The sequence below is a fragment of the Carcharhinus amblyrhynchos genome, chromosome 17, assembly GCF_965287045.1.
Source record: "Carcharhinus amblyrhynchos chromosome 17, sCarAmb.v2.hapA, whole genome shotgun sequence".
Taxonomy (NCBI): domain Eukaryota; kingdom Metazoa; phylum Chordata; class Chondrichthyes; order Carcharhiniformes; family Carcharhinidae; genus Carcharhinus; species Carcharhinus amblyrhynchos.
Window position 1 is genome coordinate 30,754,098 of NC_137340.1, and position 19,363 is coordinate 30,773,460.

General features: G+C 39.7%; 1 protein-coding gene across 5 annotated transcripts in view; it reads right to left on the reverse strand.

Moving 5' to 3' along the window:
- The window catches only part of plekha1b (pleckstrin homology domain containing, family A (phosphoinositide binding specific) member 1b), a 68,773-nt gene that overhangs the window by 35,648 nt on the left and 13,762 nt on the right, over positions 1 to 19,363 (reverse strand). For all 5 annotated transcript variants that reach the window (XM_080205698.1, XM_080205702.1, XM_080205700.1 and 2 more), the window contains exons 2-4: positions 8,809 to 8,969; positions 7,960 to 8,016; positions 6,806 to 6,851 (exon numbers count right to left, since the gene is read on the reverse strand). In XM_080205698.1, coding sequence (XP_080061824.1) covers positions 6,806 to 6,851; positions 7,960 to 8,016; positions 8,809 to 8,949 — 244 coding nt within the window. In that variant the 5' untranslated portion in view covers positions 8,950 to 8,969. The remainder of the gene's footprint in view (positions 1 to 6,805; positions 6,852 to 7,959; positions 8,017 to 8,808; positions 8,970 to 19,363) is intronic.

The following is a 19,363-nucleotide window of genomic DNA, read 5'->3' on the forward strand; positions in this document are numbered from 1 at the left end:
ATTCCTCTCCTTGGCAAACATTCAAGGCTGAAGCAGACTATTCACAATTGGTGTACTCCTGAGTTCCAAGATAAATTTACAACCAGATATCCATACCATCACCAACAACCTCATAATATTATCTAACTCTGCCCCTGCCTCAAATCGCTTGCTGCTAAAACTTTCATCCATGCTTTTTACCTCTAAGCTTGAGAACTGAAATGTTCAGCAAGCTCCTATTTTACATGTTTTTATGAATCCAAGACTTTCCATGTAAAGTACCATGCAAACACAAATAATGCATATGCAGTCACAAACAGTTATTAGAAACGTTCAGTGATTCCCTGGCAATTTTTGACCTTGATGCACTTTTCTACATATAACCATTCACACTGTTGAAAACAAACCAATAGACATCATAAACAGTAACTTTCCTGACAACTCTGTAAATTGAGTTGTTAGCAATGGTGGACGAGAAGAATTTCAAATTGACATCAGAGACTGTCGCTGTCTTGGCAATTGTTAATTTGGCATCCAGTTAGATGTTGGGAAAATTCTTGATCAAAGATTATAAAACTTAAAATAATTACAGGGAAATTTAGTTCATCCTAGATTCATTGCATGGCACTTGGCATACACATTGGAAAGCAGTTTATTTTGATAATCCCACCAAGAGAAAATAAAAAATTCTGACCATTTTAACAACTGAACATTCCCGATCAGGAGACAGTCATTATTACAGACCAAACTATCCAATTGAACTTCCATAACCGCACACAAAACATGACACTTGCACAAATTTGAGAGTCTCTGTTACATCTATGAATCACCACTGTTCAATGCAACCATGAGTCTCGTGAGAGCTAGTAATTTTCCCTCCTCTATCCACTATGAACCCCAGTCCTCAAGCATTTGCACGCACACCCCAATGAGTTTCATCCTCTACCATATAATTCCTCACAGCTTATATCCACATACACTTAATTACAATGTACATATAAATCACATGTACAAATCATGCCTCTACACTGACTCATTGGATCTGAGTAGCACAGTACTTGCTTTTTTTTGTGATCCTCCAAACATGCCCGAGCTCCAATCATCAGTACAGTTGTGTGACAAAGTAAACATATTCAAGGACTACTCTTGCACATCACAGCCATCAGTTGCCGAGCACCATCACCACTGCTGGCATGGGAGCAAGTTAGCAATGACTTGACAAAAACGAAGATTAAGTGGAAAACCTGAAACCCTTTTACTATCAGAATAATACTGCGAAAACCACGGACGCACGGTGGCACAGTGGTTAGCACTGCTGCTTCACAGCACTAGGGAGTCAGGCACGATTCCTGGCTTGGGCCACAGTCTGCCTGGAGTTTGCACTCCCTCTCCATGACTGCGTGGGTTTCCTCCGGTTTCCTCCAACACTCCAAAAATGTGCAGGTTAGGTTGATTGCCCATGCTAAATTGCCCCTTAGTGTCAGTGGGACCAGCATGTTTATGGTGGTCCCACCATAAACATTGTCAGTGCAGGCGCAATGGGCCAAACGGCCTCTTTCTGTATTGTACGGATTCTATGATTCTAACTTAGTTTAGCAAAATAGAAACCATTCATTGAACACCAACACTGCCTTGATGAATTAGTTTACTCAAATATTCTATTCAAGCACAGTTCAAATCCTCATAACACACCATAACGCATGCAAGATTCCACACTGCCAAGGGCATGAATTTCATGTCAAAATATTTCCTAAATTTTTTTTTTAAAAATCACAATGCATCCAAAAATATTGCATCTATCAATTTTTGTAACAATTTCTCAGTGAGTTTCACCTTATTTGCAAAATTTAAACTGAGATAATTACAGTACGTAATTTCTCCAATTTTCATAGTAATTTCAATTCTATAGTTTCAGGGGAAAAATAACAACACCATCTTGTTTCAAAGTGGCATCTGCTTGAAAGAAATGACAGATAAGAAACATCTTTCTTTGTTTCACTCAATGGCTACAAGTTCCAAAATTACGAAATTTTTGTTTCGGTCTTCACGGAGGAGGACGTGAATAGTTTGCCGGGTGTTAGCGATGGAAAGATGGTAGGAATGGAGGGCCTGAATGACATTATTGTTACTAGAGAGGCAGTGCTCAACAGACTGGAGGGACTGATTGTGGACAAGTCCCCAGGACTGGATGGAATGCATCCAAGGGTTCTGAAAGAAATGGCGGAGGTGATAGTGGATGCCTTGATGATTATTTTCCAAACCTCGCTGGATTCCGGGGAAGTGCCAGAAGATTGGAAAACGGCTAATGTTACGCCGTTGTTTAAGAAGGGTGGCAGGCAAAAGGCAGGGAATTATAGACCGGTTAGTTTAACGTCTGTTGTAGGTAAAATGTTAGAATCCGTGATCAAGGAGAAAATAGCAAGGCATCTTGAGGAGAATTGTTTGATAGAGCAGACGCAGCACGGTTTCATTAAGGGGAAGTCGTGTCTGGCGAATTTATTGGAGTTCTATGAGGATGTGTCTAGGGCAGTGGATAGAGGAGAGCCAGTAGATGTGGTGTTTCTTGATTTTCAGAAGGCATTTGATAAGGTGCTGCACAAGAGATTATTACAGAAGGTTAGGGGGCATGGAGTTGGGGGTAGGGTGTTAGCATGGATAGGGAATTGGCTGTCAAATAGGAGGCAGAGAGTGGGGGTCAATGGGTGCTATTTGGATTGGCGGTTGGTGACTAGTGGAGTGCCCCAGGGATCAGTGCTGGGGCCTCAGCTATTTACCATTTATATAGATGATCTGGAGGAGGGAACCGAGTGTATGGTGTCGAAGTTTGCTGATGACACCAAGATTGGTGGAACGGCAACTTGCGCGGAGGGTGTGGAAAGTCTGCAGAAGGATCTAGATGGGCAAATGGGCCAGGAACTGGCAAATGGAATTTAATGTTGGCAAGTGTGAAGTTGTCCACTTTCGTAGGAAGGACTATTACTTACATGGCGAAAAACTGCAGCATGCAACGGTGCAGAGGGACCTCGGGGTCCTTGTGCATGAGTCGCAAAAACCCAGCCTGCAGGTGCAGCAGGTGGTCAGGAAGGCAAATGGGACGCTGGCCTTTATAGCGAGGGGGATTAATATAAATGTAGGGAGATCTTGCTGCAACTGTACAGGGCACTGGTGAGGCCGCAGCTGGAGTACTGTGTGCAGTTTTGGTCGCTGCACTTACGCAAGGATATTTTGGCCTCGGAGGGAGTGCAGAGGAGGTTTACTAGGCTGATACCGGAGTTGAGGGGGTTGAATTATGAGGAGAGGCTGAATAAACTAGGTTTGTACTTGTTAGCGTTTAGAAGAATGAGGGGAGATCTCATTGAGACATAAAAGATGATGAATGGGATGGATAGGATAGAGGTGGAGAGACTCTTCCCGCTCAGAAAGGACAGTAGGACTAGAGGGCACAGCCTCAAGATAAAGGGGGGACGGTTCAGAACGGAGTTGAGGAGGAACTTCTTCACTCAAAGGGTGGTGAATCTCTGGAATTCTCTGCCCGTTGAAGTGGTGGAGGCTGCCTCGCTAAATATATTTAAGACGCGGGTTGATAGGTTTTTGATAGGCAAGGGGATTAAGGGTTATGGGGAGAGGGCGGGAATGTGGAACTGAGCCACGACAGATCAGCCATGATCTTATTGAATGGCGGGGCAGGCTCGAAGGGCTAGATGGCCTACTCCTGCTCCTATTTCTTATGTTCTTATGAAATAGTGATCAAGCCCAAATTGGGGTACAATGCCTTATCTTGTCTGCTTGGATCTTGTTTATTTCTCTTGTGGGGACGATGAATTGGATTCAACTGGATTTTGAATTTGGTTTCTGGAGCAAGGAATCGATTTGGGTTTGTCTGGTCCATTCTGATCACTGGCTTTGTAACTTCAAAATTAAAGTAAAAACAAAAATAGTAATCAAATTTCATGTCTTCCCGTTGTGAAGATTAACATAATTTCCGATGGGCAAATTCGGCTTCAGAGAAACTATATGGCATAATTTCTTACTGTATAAGTTACTATGAGTTTCCACAAGACAAACATAACTTTCTTATCATTATAATTTTGTGAATTATGTATTTGATTTACTGGTAGCTTACAGCTGTATTTGTAACTCAAAGTTCCAATGTTCATTATTATTTGCAGAGCTAGAAAAATTTAATACTTAATTTTTAAAGTGCACTTTGTCCCTGCAAATATACTGCCGTAACGTCCTTCTGTTACACTTCACGTCCTCATCATTACAATTATGTTGGTCAGGTTTCTGTTATTGTGAAATTAACAGAGACAGGAAGAAAATAAATCGAGAAAAATGAGTGGAATTAAGAAATCTGAATGAACGTATGGCAAATCAAGGTTTGAATCGTTTGAGAAAATTCAAATTTCTGAACAATGCATGCAAGCCAATTGAATGATTGAAATGTAACATATCACTGAAAGGGCTGTGGGGGAAAAAAATGTATGATCAGAATCGGTACTGTAATTCAATCTCAAAAATATGTCCGAGATTATTTTAATGTAGTAAGTGCAGAATTCATTTTTTTGGCTAACAAAATAGAGTTATGCTACTGAACTCAAATACAAACATTACTAGATTAATTTGCACCAAGAATGTTTTATATAATAGTTATGTTTTTACTGTTTTGTTTTAAACTCAAGGTTTAAAAAAGGTCATGGGGCTTCCTGCTAGTCCCACTGGTAATAAGCCATGGGGACAGGGGGCTACTGTAATCCACCTGCCAGGTTAGAGCAGTGCCATGTCCATGGGTAGATTTACAAATGCAAAGGCAGTCTGTTTAAAAAAAAATCCTGCACACCGAGAGGGGATTTTGCTGCTGGAACTCAGATTCGGAATGTTCAAAAAACAAGGAAATTATTTTTGACTTATGACTCAGTGAAATGGAAGTGATCCCATTGGAAGCTGGGAGTAACTTTGGATCATTCAACTGACAAGAGTGAAGCATAATGTATAAACATGGCATGAGGATGCGGGTCATAATGAGAAAGTAATAAGGGATATATTTTCTGACGTTTAGAGTATTGTCTACTAAGTAACACTTAGTTGACTTTAGTTTGTTACAGTAACAGTCTTGAAACTTTACCACAAGTCAGTCACTGGGAATTCAAATCTCTTTTGAAAAATTATCAGTCTCCATAGAGATCACAACATATCAGTATGTTTTATTGGCAGCTCTTTGCATTTGATGCTATTATTGGTCTGGTCCCAGGCATTTTTTGGAAAGTACGTCTCAGCATAATCAAGGAACCCATATGAAACCTTCAGAATCAGGCCAGGCCAGAAAGTTCCAGGAACCCAAGAGGGGAAAAAAAATTTAGATGAGTGTACATTATAGTTTAGGGCAACAGTCACAAAAGTATGCTGTTCTACTTTCTCAAGGAGATTGTGTTTTTGCTGCTGTCCATGTTTGCCAGTTTAACTTAAGCCATTGTCTGGTGAAGTCAAGGACATGGTAAACTACGGACCAAAACAGAACGAAAAATGTTCTGTTGGAGCACTGGCCATGCTATGCACTTACTAGTTATTTGGGCAAGTGAAAGTTTTCTCTGAAGTAGTCTTAAGCACTGAACCAGAACAATTACATAGTGCAAAAATCCACAAAATATAACAGGGGTCTCGGAGTCTCGTGGCAAATCTCAGCTGCTAACCATCACCAGCTTTCTCTTAGTTTGTCTGTGTGGCTGCTATAACTTCAGGCAGTACAGTAGTTAGCACTGCTGCCTCATAGCACCAGGGATCTAAGTTCAATTCCAGCCTTGGGGACTGTCTGGGTGAAGTTTGCACATTCCCCCCATTTATCTAGTGGTTTCCTCCAAGTGCTTCGGCTTCCTTCCACAGTCCAAAGATGTGAAGGTCAGATGATAAGTTGCCCCTTTGTGTCCAAAGATATACAGGCTAGGTGGATTAGTCATGGTAAATGTGCAGGGTGATGGAAATTTTGGGGGGAGGGTGGAAATAAAGGAGATGCAAGTTCTTGCTGCAGTTTAGAGAAGGGTCATGAGGCTGATCCTTAGAGGCTGGGGATCAAGCTATGAGGAAAGGCTGCAAGATTAGGGCTTTTCTAGAAAGAGCCTTGGAGGTTGTATAATTAAAAAGAATGAGAAAACAATAATTCCAGATAATGGGTTTTTGTATAATTAAACAGCAAGAGACAAGGAGGACAAAGGTTCATACTAATATTAATTGCAGCTCAGTGATACTCTCGTTTCTGTCAGATTTGTGGATTCTAGCTCTACGTCAGAGACGAGTACAAAATCAGTCCTACAATTCTATACAGTAGAATACTGTTGTCAGAGGAATAGTATTTCAGATGTAATGTTAAATCATCAAATGGGTATAAAATGTTCCAAGCTCTATAATCAAAGAATAAAACGGGGAGCTCTCCCAGGGTCCTATGGAATAACTATCTTTCAATCAGCATCACTTGAAAACAAAACAATCTGGTCAATGTCACATTGCTGTTTCTCAGATCTTGCAGTGTTCAACTTGGCTGCACTGTATCCTATATCACTAGTGACTTCACTATCAAGTCATTTTGTTGGCTGTAAAGTGCTCTGGGACAACCTACGGTTATGAAAATGCAAGTTTTCTTTTAACATTGACTATGCTTACAAGGTAATTCGACTCATATTCCTTGGGATGTCTTGACCCTGCGATAAGGTATGAAAATTAGTACTTTAGTTTCTTTCAGTGCTTTATCAGTGTTATACAGCACATGAAATCATTAGTGGCTCTAGTTAACGATCATTTAAACCAAATAAAATCAGTTTTGGAAGATTCTTACCAAAACAATACTCTGCTTTTGGTCTTTGCTTTGTTGCATCGCTGACCTGGTAGATCACAAGTAGTGAGTCAACATACAAGAGAAATATTACATGTTCTATTTTTAGTTTTAAATAGGCATTGTCAAATACACATCAAATACAGGAAAACAAATGTGTATAAAAAATATCCTCAGAATAAGTATGTAACATTAGTGTACCTTTAAGAAATGCTTTTTTTCCAAAACACTTTCTCTGCAGCTCTCTCAGCGTCAGCTTTTTCTTATTATTGCCAGGTCGTCTGCTGCGAGTCCTTCTATTGCTACTTCAATGGCTTAAACAGGGTTTTGTTTATTTTTACTCTGGGATCTTTTATGACCTTGCATTGTTAGGAGGAAGACTGGTGGCAAGTCATATGTTTTAGACAGTGTTTTTTAATAGTGAATTCAAGGCTTCACTTTTAATTTGGCTGGCAGCGGTTTTAGTTTAGAAGGGACATCAAGCTGAAAAGAAGTATTCCTCCCTCTCTCCCTGGTTTTGGAAATTCAACTGTTAGCTGGAAGCAAGATTCCTGGCCTTCCTAGAATGGAAATTCTGCTGCTGGTGGCTGGTTTGACTAGAGTCTCTCTCGTTGGTGTTCTGGGAAGCTGTTCTGACTCCACGCTTCTCTGTGTGTCTCAACAGAACTGCAGCATTCAACCACAGGTCTAAGTTCCAACATCACGTGAGCATTCGTATTTTGTATATTAAATCTGTTGCAAGATTGTTTTTACGGGGTTTGTTTCATTGGAACGGTGTTTAGCTGTTAAGGTTAAGACAATATCATTTTTTTTTTGTAATTGGTAAAAGTATTGTTAACTTTCTTCCTATACATGTTAATTGCATAAATCTAGTCAACACTGTTTTCAAAGAAAACATTTCTGAAGCAATTTCTTATTTTAAGGCTTGGTTACATCTCAAAAGTAGATTGAAAATCTGTGGGTGTGTACCGAACCATAGAAGTACCTCTGCAGAGTTATATAATACACTGCTGACACTGAAGCACCTCAATGATACATAAGCCTTGAGTTACACATCAGGTATCTGATTTCTCATTTTCTTTCTGCATTGTAAAACGTGACCATTTTGATTTTTCTATTTAGTAGGACAAACAAATCGCATCAAAACCAGTAATTACCTTAGAAATGTATGTAAGTTTAAGAGCCCCAACGTGTGATGCTCCTGATGGCAGATTCTAAAAGCAAATAAAGATGCAACAATTAAAAATGAGAGCAGCTGCAGCACTGGCATTTTCAGATAATATGTTAACCTGGTAGTGGAAGGAAATCTGCTGTATCCAATTGTCAAACCCTTTTCGAACAAGATTTCCTTCAATCAGCTGCTTATGTGTGATCCACTAGAAATCAAATTATTAAAGTGAATCTGCATTTCCATTTTTCAAGCTAACATGAAGAGATCATACCATTTTTAATGGTATTTAACAAAGCAGTGTAATGTTTTCATTATATTGTATATGAATATACATTATATTAGATATGAAACAAAGATAAGCTTTTGCATGAATTAATCAGGTACTAAAAATCAATATTTTTAGCATTCAAAGTGATTGCTCATGTGCAAATTTATATTTTTAACTGCTCCCCCGTGAGCGTACAACTTTAAAATGGTATCAAGCTTCATCAAAACATGAACCGTGCATGAGTAAAATGTGATCTTTACCATTAATGAAAAACATATTTTGATAAAATCTGCACGCACTGAGTGACTGAGCTGAGTTTATATAAATAGCAATTGTTCAGTACCAGAAATAAAGCTACCTTCAAGTTCAAGAATCAGTAATGAATTGTTACTGCTTACTCACACATTAATATACAATCTGGAATAGTAACATATCTGCCATTTACAGTATATTTTACTCAGAATTTTAATATCCAGTGCAGAACCATTTCCAATATTGAACTGCTGCAAGGGACACAATATGTTGACAGTCGAATCTTGAGTTAACAATGCAAAATAAAACACTGACCTGTGGATTGTCCATATACCATAGCAAACTGTCTGCTCTAGTGTCCAATATAAAGTATCGACGTAAAAATTTTCCACTGCTTTCATTTTCTTCAATATCCAGGAATCCACAAATACGATTCTGTCGATCCACATAAGGCATTTCTGATGCTCCACATCACACTGCAAAAAGAAAAACTTGCCTCAGCTAATACCTCACTAAACTGGCATAATTTGTAGTGGAATTCAAAACGTATAGTACCACTTTGTTTTCTCCTTTAGTAAAATGTTACGACCTCAAACACAAATGACTCAGTTGTTGAGTACAGCATCGAATTTCTCAGAAGTTGCGCAATGCACTTCATACTGTGCAATGCATTTGTTAGAATAATTGGGCCTACGACGATAACGCATTTACAATAAAAGGATTGAGCTGGTATGAAACCATATTATTGACTCTTTTGGTGTAGATATTTAACATTTCTCAAGAATATGAATGAGTTCACAACCCCAGCACTACATATTGGATGATTTCTTTTTCCATTTGGCCAAGTTCTGAAGGGTGACAGCTTTTGCAGCACAGAAACATGCCACTATTGGTGTTTATACTTCACAGAAACATCTGCTGCATTACTTCATCTCACCTTATTAAATTATTTTCTCCATTTCTCCCTCTTGTACTCATCCAGCTTCTTTTTATGAGAAAGGAGGTACACGGACACACATCTACGTGGAAAATAATTGATGAATAGAACCCCATCTAATCTTCGCACTATATCTTTCAGGAATTCTGTATCCTCGATGGAGAGATCAAGTAAGCTAATGTTTCACTGAATTGCCAGTTGGACAGTTCAGAGAGAGCCTGAAGATAATATTTTCTCTCCATTACCCCTCCCTAAAAATGCACAGAAGCATTAGAGCTTTGGTTCAACAATTTCTCGTATCAAATAGCATAACTTTGGAAACTTAAATAGAGTGGTAACTAAATCATGGCCCACCATTCCATATATACCATACTGGTGCTCGACCAGCCTGAAGGAATAAACCATCACGGATAAGCCTTTATGATAGGCAAAGGAAACTCCTGGTGTGCAATATTGATATTCCTCCATTTGTATATAAATTCATGCAAAATATTAAATTGAATCATAGAACCCTTACAGTGTGGGAGGCTGCCATTCAGCCCATCAAGGCTGCACCAACCACAATCCCACCCAGGCCCTATTCCCATAACCCCACATATTTACTCTGTTAATCCCCTCACGCTAGGGTTAATTTAGCATGGCCATTCAACCTAATCCAAACATCTTTGGACTGTGGGAGGAAACCAAAGCACCTGGAGGAAACCCACGCAGACACAGGGAGGACATGCAAACTCCATACAGACAGCAGCCCAAGCCCGCGATCGAACCCGGGTCCCTGGTGCGTTGAGGCAGCAGTACTAATCACTGTGCCGCCCATGAATACGCACAAGAATCTGCAATTTATATTGTACAGATAATTTTAATGGCTTCTGATAACATTTACAGATCTTCATAAGCTTTCTAAAATAATTCAGCATTTAAAATCATCTAACATGGACGTCATTGCCAAATGTTATAAAATTAAGTTTTGAGCTATATGTAGTAGGTTTACTTGAAGTATTTCAAGTAAATAATGCCATAATTCCAACTCAGTGGGATCCAAAAGCTATAAACTGTGCCTTTACTAGGAATACCTGCAGAATTCTGGTCATAGTTAGTGCCTTGAAGTCATCGAGGTTACAGTACAAGTTCCCAGACAATTCATGCATCAACAATGGATTTTAATCTTGTTCACCAAATAACACTTTCCGAACTAAGCCTTGATTCACATTCCTTACTATCAATTATTTTTCATTGCAACCTTGCTTAGTAGCAAAGAATACTAGCTATAGACACAGACACACGCAGAGAGGCGCGCATGGGCGCACATACACATTGTAAATTACAACATTGTGATTCAAACTTAAAAACCTGTGTCTTGCTATATACAAGGCCAAATTGTAAACATTTTACCCCAGCTGCTACACAGCAACTAAGATTGTGAACAATTTTGTTTTTGAATGTAAAAAACTTAATCTTCAATCTTATTAATACTGCTGGGTGAGTTTGTATTTTGAGTGTGGGGGAAGAGAGGGGAGTTGTATGCACCATACTTGCATAAAAAAACACATCCATATAACAAAGTTATCAAATCACATTCCTACTTTTGCAGGTTGTAGAAACGGGCACCAGTCCGAATTATACAGATGATAATATACTACATATATGAAATACTTAAAAGCAAGCATTTCATTAAGTACAAGTTTTCCACTCAGATTGTATCCTGCACATACAAGAATAGTTCAGTCTCATTAAATTCAGACTAATCATGCTATTGAAAGTAAAAGCTACTCTAAATGATGGTCACAATCATTGAAAAAAATTCAACATAAAGTATGTCTATTAGGTTTACAATAATATTCAGTTTTTAAAAGTTTACAAAATTAATGGAAATGCCATAACAAATGTACAATTTTCTAGCAAATATTAATCTACAAAGCATCAAACTTCCTTTGCAAAGTACGTGTTTTACCATAAAAAGTTCTATAAATTACCAATTTTAGTTATTTATGGACTCATATTCCCTGACAAAATCAAATTGCAAGCTTCTGAGATTTTATGTGAAAACCTTCCAAAGTCTCCAAGAGTTAACTAGGGTCTTATTTGTTTAAACTTTACGGGAATTCTGTGACTAATTTTCAGTCAACTAGAATAGTTTCCAGTAATAATCACTGTTGACATTTTTTTTAAATGTGGCATCGCTCCATATACATCAGAAGAAAATAATAAATTGCTTTGTTAGTATTCAAAGATTACTGAACGAATGCTCACAACATGCATTTAACATGCAAATAATTTTCAAAAATGCAATTGCACACCTGGAGAAATGAAAGAGGGACTGAAACAAAAGTATGCCTTATCAAATAAAGTAAAATATAGAGCCCAGACCAACCAACTTGTGCTAGTGTTGGTACTCTACACCAGTGGTTCTCAAACTGAGGATCATGGATTCCTACCTGGTGGTTCACTTGCAGGGAAGTCTGCAAAATAATGTAGCAGTGCAGATCGACTAAGTTTGCAATTGAAATAGATGAGTACCAAGACCCATTACTAACTGGCTAATAAGTGGCAGTAGGAACAAAGCATGTTCAAGAGGCTAGAATGGTGTGGTGAGCTCAGGCTATGATGGGGAAGGACAATATTGGTGATAGGAGGTGCTTTGGGCAGTGGTGGTAACGCTCAGGCTGCCTTTTTGTGCTGTAGTTTCAATTTGTGTCAACAAAAATCAGCAACAATCATCCCTCCTTTACACCCTGGAACTGTTAGATGTTCCCAGGTGCGCACACAAGAACAAGTTGGTGAGCCACATGTCAGCCTCCACTATAGATGCAACTTCTCTTGAGAGCCAAAGTATGCTAACATGGGAGCTCAAATCTCTGCATTGTTTTTCAACAGTCAACAAAAGGTTTTGTAAAGTTTTGTGATTGTGAGAGAATGAGGACACAAGTGATAGCTTGAACAGTCCATTAACTGATAACTACACTGCTTTGACAGAATCCCTGCAATGCAGAAGGAAGTCATTCAGCCCATCGAGTCTGCACTGAATCTCTGACAGAATATTTTACTCAGGCCCTCTCACCCACTTTATCACTTGTTCCCACTTTAGGCTGAAGTAGGGGTTTGGGAACAGAAAACATAGTCCTTGTGTGGCTGGAGAACATTCTCTGCTGCTGAGAGCAGACCTTTCCTTGGCAGGTTGAGCAATACATTTTTTGATGAGGTGCTTTGATGAATACACTGCCGAGCCATTTGACTGTAGATAACAGGGGACTGCTTACAACATACTCAAAATCCCACATGTGCACAAAGTCTTTGAACTCCCTGCACACAAACTGCAGGCATTGTTTGCCATTTGCCGTTATGGAATGTCACACATAGCAAAGTGTCTGTTCAGCATCTGGATTATCCTTATGGAGTGTTCTCCTTGTCAAATAGGTAATCAACTTCAAACCACCCCAAGAATGAGCCAAAGATCAGACTCAGTTTCCTATTACAGTCAAATACATCTGTTGTGATGAAGGAACGACGGAAGGTTTGGTATCTCATGAAGGTGCAGCAATTCTTTCGTTTGGCGAGCCTGAAGTGCATGGTGCACATCTGGAGACCTCCTTCTCTATGTCACTATACATTGACATGCAGTTAGTAGTGACTTTTTTTTTGCCCAACACTTGGTCACTTGGAGATGCTGGGTGCAGTATTTCTGCAGAGAAAAAAAGGGATTATGAACATCTGATCACACAGTATAAGTCCATCTTGCAGTGCTAACTTGTCCTGGCTAAGTGCAGAGCTCATGGGGAAGTTTTTTTTGCTGTTGCAGGCCAGCCGTTCATAATAATGTTGTGAAGTTACTTGCAAGTGTAGTCCGTTTGTAGAGCAGCTTTAAGTTCGAGTTCATCTGTTCTGTGATGACAATACTTGGATTGTCATAAAGTCGAAGTCCACATACCCAGCAGTAGGCAGGTGAGCCCTTGAACAGGAATCTGCCTTGCTATGCTCATAGATCACACAAGGTTGCATTGTTGGAGGTTAAGCATCATTCACCTCAAGTATGGGACACAATATGGAGGGGATTTGAGAGAATGGTAAAGAGCAGTTTCAACAATAGCCAGGCAGTCATAAGCGAAGTCATGAAATTTCTGACAAATGAAGACAAGAGTGAGGAGTTCTGTTACTATATGGGGCATAACAAGTTTCAGTGTCAGCAAGGGCTCTTGATGTAAACACCATTGGTTTGCCATTTTGGCTGCACATTGCTCCAAGCCTGTACTGAGATGCATTTGCTGACAATACCACAGGTTTTCATCCAAAGTACTGGAGGGGCCGAAAGCAGGCCGGAGTCTGTTGAGCACACTGTTGTGGGCTCAGCGTGATTCCGTATCCTGGTGGTGAATTTGGTGCAAACGAGCAGTTGGTTTGCTGTAGCATAGCATGAAATGAACTTTGATAGGTGATCTGTTGTGCAGAGGAAGCCTGTTCATCATCAGGAGTAAATATCTATCGTACGGACTTTGCCTTGTCTGGGTCAGAATTCACACCATTAATGAGGTGCACGTGGGGACCTTTGACTCTGAATTTATATTTAGCAGGGTTAAGCTTCAAATTGCAAGGGTCTGAGTCTGTTATGGATCATACCCAAGCATTCATCATGCTTTTCCACTGTGCTACTCCAAACTAGGGTATCTTTAACAATGATTTCACAAATCATTGTGCTGATTTGTGAGCTGTTCCATGGACCTTTTGAAAGACCTCGCTGCCAGCAGAAATACCATGGGGCATTCACAAGAATCTGTGTCTGCCTACTAGAATCATGAATGTCATACATTGAGAATTTTTCACTGAATGAGATTTACCAAAATCTGCATTTTGCATCCAAGATGCTAAAGACTTTGGTACTGGTCACGTCTGCTATGACTTGTTTAACGGTCTGCATTAGATGGAGGTCTCAGCAGTGCTTTAAGGTAAAATGGGTCAATACAAATTCTGTGCCATCTTTCTTTACTGCAGCTACCATCGCAGAGGCCATTCCATGGCTTTATCTACTGGGGAGGCAACACCCAGTCTTGCCCTTCTGTCTAGTTTGTTTATTACCTTGTTTCATAGTGAAGGGTACTCTTCTTGGAGCAGACAGTGGGTGGCACTGAATCATCAAGTCTCGTGTGATAGATAAAAGACACTTCAAACAGGTCTCTATATTCCTGGAACATAGACACCTTCAAACAGGCATCTATATTCTTGCATCTCAGTTTGTTGCTGTAAGGTATGTACGTCAGGCCCAAAGTGCAACACTGTCGGGGAGGCCCAGCAGCAACTTCACATCCTGGTCAGCTACATGGAATTGAAACTTGCCCTGCATGCAGTCCAGGGTGACTGTTCTGTGCAGACGATCTGTCCACCATATGCAATGAGGTTTACTTTGTTGGTAGAATCAAGTGAAGCACAGGGCTCTTTGTTTTCTTCAGCAACAGATTCAACAAAACATTACATTTTCCCCAGTATCAATTTTGACTTTTAATATGGAATTGTTGCAAAAAAATGTTGAAAATTGTGAATACTTCAACCTTTTTTGTGATGTCAACACTTTCACAGTAGATTGCTTCCTGGGGTTTTGTATCTCTTGTTCATTCACTTTGTTTACATGCTGAGCTTTAGTGAGGTAGCCATGTCTTGTGACAGTAGTTGGTTGATATGGCTTGTAGCTGCTGGTCTGCTTCAATCTACAGCACCAGACAAACGGATTCCATTTACCACAATTATTGCCGCATTTGTTAAATGCAAAGCACTTACTTTTTTCTGATGGGTGCTGGCCGTTGTGCATTGAACAGAGTGAGTTTTGCACTGAAAATACTTCAGCTTCTCTTAAATCTCCCCCAAACTGTTCATTCAACATACAAGCATTAATAGCAGATTCCAACATTTACATTTTTTCAAGTAGCAGCTGCTTATGCACACTGTTGCTGTATATTCCACACATTAAACAGTCTCTGACAAGTTCATCAGTGAAAGCACGAAATTCAAACTTTGTTGCTAGCAGTTTCAGTGTTAAGACTCACGACTGTATGGAATCAACGCATTTCTGACTAGCAGTGTTGAAAGCATGTCTATTCATGATTGTGCTTTTACACAATGCAGATTTGTTCAAATTTAGTAGTACCTTTGTCTTCTACCTCCTGAAAGGCAAAGGTTCAGTCACTTGGCCCACCAGATTTAGCAGCATATAGGCCTGAACTTCCTTTCACTTGTCAGGCAGGCCAGCATAGCAGGTGACACGTCATTCTTTCACAAACCTTTTCCAGTTTGTCGATGATATTCTCATTAAAAACGTAAGAGTCGCTGTTCCATCTCCCGACACCATGTAAAGTTGTGTGGTTGTGAGAACGAACATAAGCTGATAGTTTAAATAGTTTAGTTTATTAAGCGAACAATTCTACTTTTACATGCTGCAACCATACGGGAGTATTCTTCCAGCCTCTCCCCCACATCCTTTATCACTACTGATGCACAAGTTGATAGGCAATATAAAAATGAACACATTCTACAGGTTTATTGATCTATTTCCCCAAACTCCAAGACCAACATTCACTCTAAGTTGCATGGCTGCACAACCACACAGCAATCAGGAACATGCCATGCACAGAACACGTAAGCCGCAGTCCCGCTAAGACTGGCTGTGTTCCAATTTTAAAAGGACCGCACAGTGTATGAAACGGATTGAACGCTGCAAGCGAAATTAGAGAGAACACTGCCAACACTCTGCTTTCACATCTGCACAGCTAGTTGGTGCTGTATTTTGTATCTCAGCAAAACTCAGCCATTACTTTAATATTTCTAATCACTGTCCACTCTACTGGCATATCAATTGTGCTATGCCTGTTCTCTTCAGAATAGTAACTGAAGGTTTTGAATATCCTTCCGTAAAATATTTCAGAATTCCTTTCAGTGGATTTGAATCCATAATTAGAATGGAAAAACATAAGAGGAGCTGGTGAAACTGTCCAGTGACAAGAAGGCATTGGGTTAAAGTGAGGGGGGAGATACACAAAAAGGTCCAGAGCAGTAATTTTTTCACTCAGAGGGTGATGAGTGCCTGGAACAAAGTGCCAGAGGCAGTAGTAGAGACGAGTGCAATTTTGTCTTTTAAAGTATTTAGGCAATTACTTGGGTAATATGGGATCAGAGGGATATGGGCCAAATGCAGGCAATTGGGACTAGCTTAGTGGAAAAAACTGGGCGGTATGGACAAGTTGGGTTAAAGGGCCTGTTTCCATGCTGTAAACCTCTATGACTGAGTCACAAGGTTCTGAGTATTTTTTAAAGTTTAAAAAAGTTTAATGTTTATTCATTTGTGTCACAAGTAGGCTGACATTATCACTCAAAGGAAGTTACTGTGAAAATCCCCTAGCAACCACACTCCAGCACCTGTTCGGGTAGACTGAAGGGAGAATTTAGCATGGCCAATGCTCCGAACCAGCACATCTTTCAGACTGCTAATTAAGAAAGATACGTCACCAAGGCTGAATAGTATCATGTGCTTAATCTTGAACCAAAATTTAAACACAATGTATACGCATTCATTCACCTTTCACTTCTAAACTTGACTATTCCAACATACTCCAAGCTGGTCTTCCACATTCTATCCTCCATAAACTTGAGGTCATCCAAAACTCTGCTGCCTGTGTCTTAGCTCTCACTAAGTCTCATTCATCCATCAACACTCTGCTTGCTGACCTACATCATTCAGCTCCCAGTCAAGAGAAGGCTGATTTTAAAATTCTCGTGCCTTTTTTAAACTCCGTCATGACCTTTCCTCCTAACCATATAATCTCCTCCAGCCCAAAACTTTCAAATATCTACTCTCATCTAATTCTGATCTCTTGAACACTCTCAATTTTAATGGCTCCAACTGTGGCCATGTCTTCAGCTGCCTCAGCCCAAAGCTCGAGTCCCCTCAATACACCTTTCCGTCTTTCTTTTCCTTTAAAATACCCCTTCAAATCCTACTGCTTTGACCTAGCATTTTGGTCATCTGACCATATCTCATGTAACTCAGTGTCAGATTTGTTTTATAATGCTCCCGTGAAGCAGGAGATGTTTTATTATCTTAAAGGCGATGTATAAAGAAAGCCAATGTACAGATTGGACCAAGTGACTCACATAATACCTTGGGCTCTGTTTTACTTCGTAAAATAAGGTAGCTTACAACTCAAACCAAACTCTGCCTTCATCTGTTAATTCAGTCACCTTAGGAAGCACTGACAACTTGTGAAAATTTCAGATATGTGGTTCAGTTCAAATAAGGTACTATTATTCCCCAAGTTATACGTCTTATATGACAAGCCTTTTATTCCAGGGATCAATCTAGTGAACATGCTTGCAAAATATGTGAGGGGGCAAAATATTTGAGGGGGATTGGCATTGTTCTCTGCAGCAAAGAGCAAGAGTCCAGGCACTGTGTTGCCTATCCAATACCAGGACTAGGGACATCTGCTCAGGGCTGCAGACCAACTTGCAGTGGGAGGGTCCAGGTTGCATGCTACTGAAATGCACATGACAGGTGGAACTCTGAAAACAGAGGCAGAAGCAAATGCTCTTTTTATTACAGACTTTCTGCCTCAGACACAGAATGGAGGGACAACAATCAAGAGTCTGGGGAAGAGCAACAGAGACAAAACAGCAACTGCAAGCAGCAGGGAAAAGGCTGTTCTGTGATAGCTACCAGGTAGATTGCTTACGGCAGTAGGTTCTCTGGTCAAGGAAAGGGAATTGGCAAGAACTTAAGAACGCCATAAGATTCATCCTGGAGTGACCAGAAAAAGAATCATCAGGGTGAGCATGCTGCAAGGTGGTCTGTTCAGGATTTATTAGAAAGCTGAGAAAAGTGATTTTCAATGGACACTAGATGTTACAATTCAGTGAGAGAGAGAGAGAGAGAAGTGAACCTGTTGGAAGCAGAGAGTAACTTTGGACTGCATTCTGAAAAGATTGCAATCCTTGGAAGAGTATGTTAAGAAAATGCAGTGTGAAATTATTGAGTGTGATAAAATGCTGATTAGAGATGCCTTTGCATAAGTTAGAATATTAGCTGCCAACTAAATTATGTTTAGTTACTGTTGCTTTTTTTGTTTTTCTGTTCCTGTAAAAGTCTAAATGTGAAATCTTATCATGCAATTATTTTAAATAAGCTCAGAATATCCCAAGACACATCACTGTCAATTAAATACTTCTCACTATAACAGCTATGACAAAATAGGGAAAGCACAATGTAGAGAACCTCTTCCAAAAAAAGCATTTAAGGAACAGTTCTTGACATTCCTTTTACTTTGATCCAGCAGTTTTGCAACCTCTCATAAAACTAATCCTAGTTTCTTGTGAGCCTCTTCTCATTTGGCTCCACAAGTTGCGACTAAACATTCAGCCACCCAGCTGGTCTGATCCACCTTAAATCTCATGTCCTTAGACAAACTATTTTCCTCCTCCACCCCCATGACTCCGAGTATCTCCTTCTTCAGCTCAGCTTGCTTGCCTTTTTTTAAAATTTCAACATCAGAGAAACCTCCTACAGCACTTCAAAAGGCACCACATAAATGTTCGATTTTGCTTTCATGTACCTCAGATCAAAATCCCTTACTTTTATCCTATCCAACAGAAGTAGAACAGAAAGATGCAGAGATAGACATGTACTACTCTAATGCCATTATTTGAATCTGGCAAGTTCATTGCTCTGCAGTTAAAGAAAATACATTTTCTGCTTACTTCCATCATTCAATATATTGTAACGTTGATATTTTCAAAATATACAGACAATAACTCATTTATATGACATCTGACTGACACTTCATACTGTAAAAATTAACCTGAAGTTCTTTTAAATTTTCACACGTTTTATGCCACAGTTGTGTAGGGTGCCCGTGATACACCATGTCCAAACTTCCTTTACAGTGAAGCTATTGGAAGGTA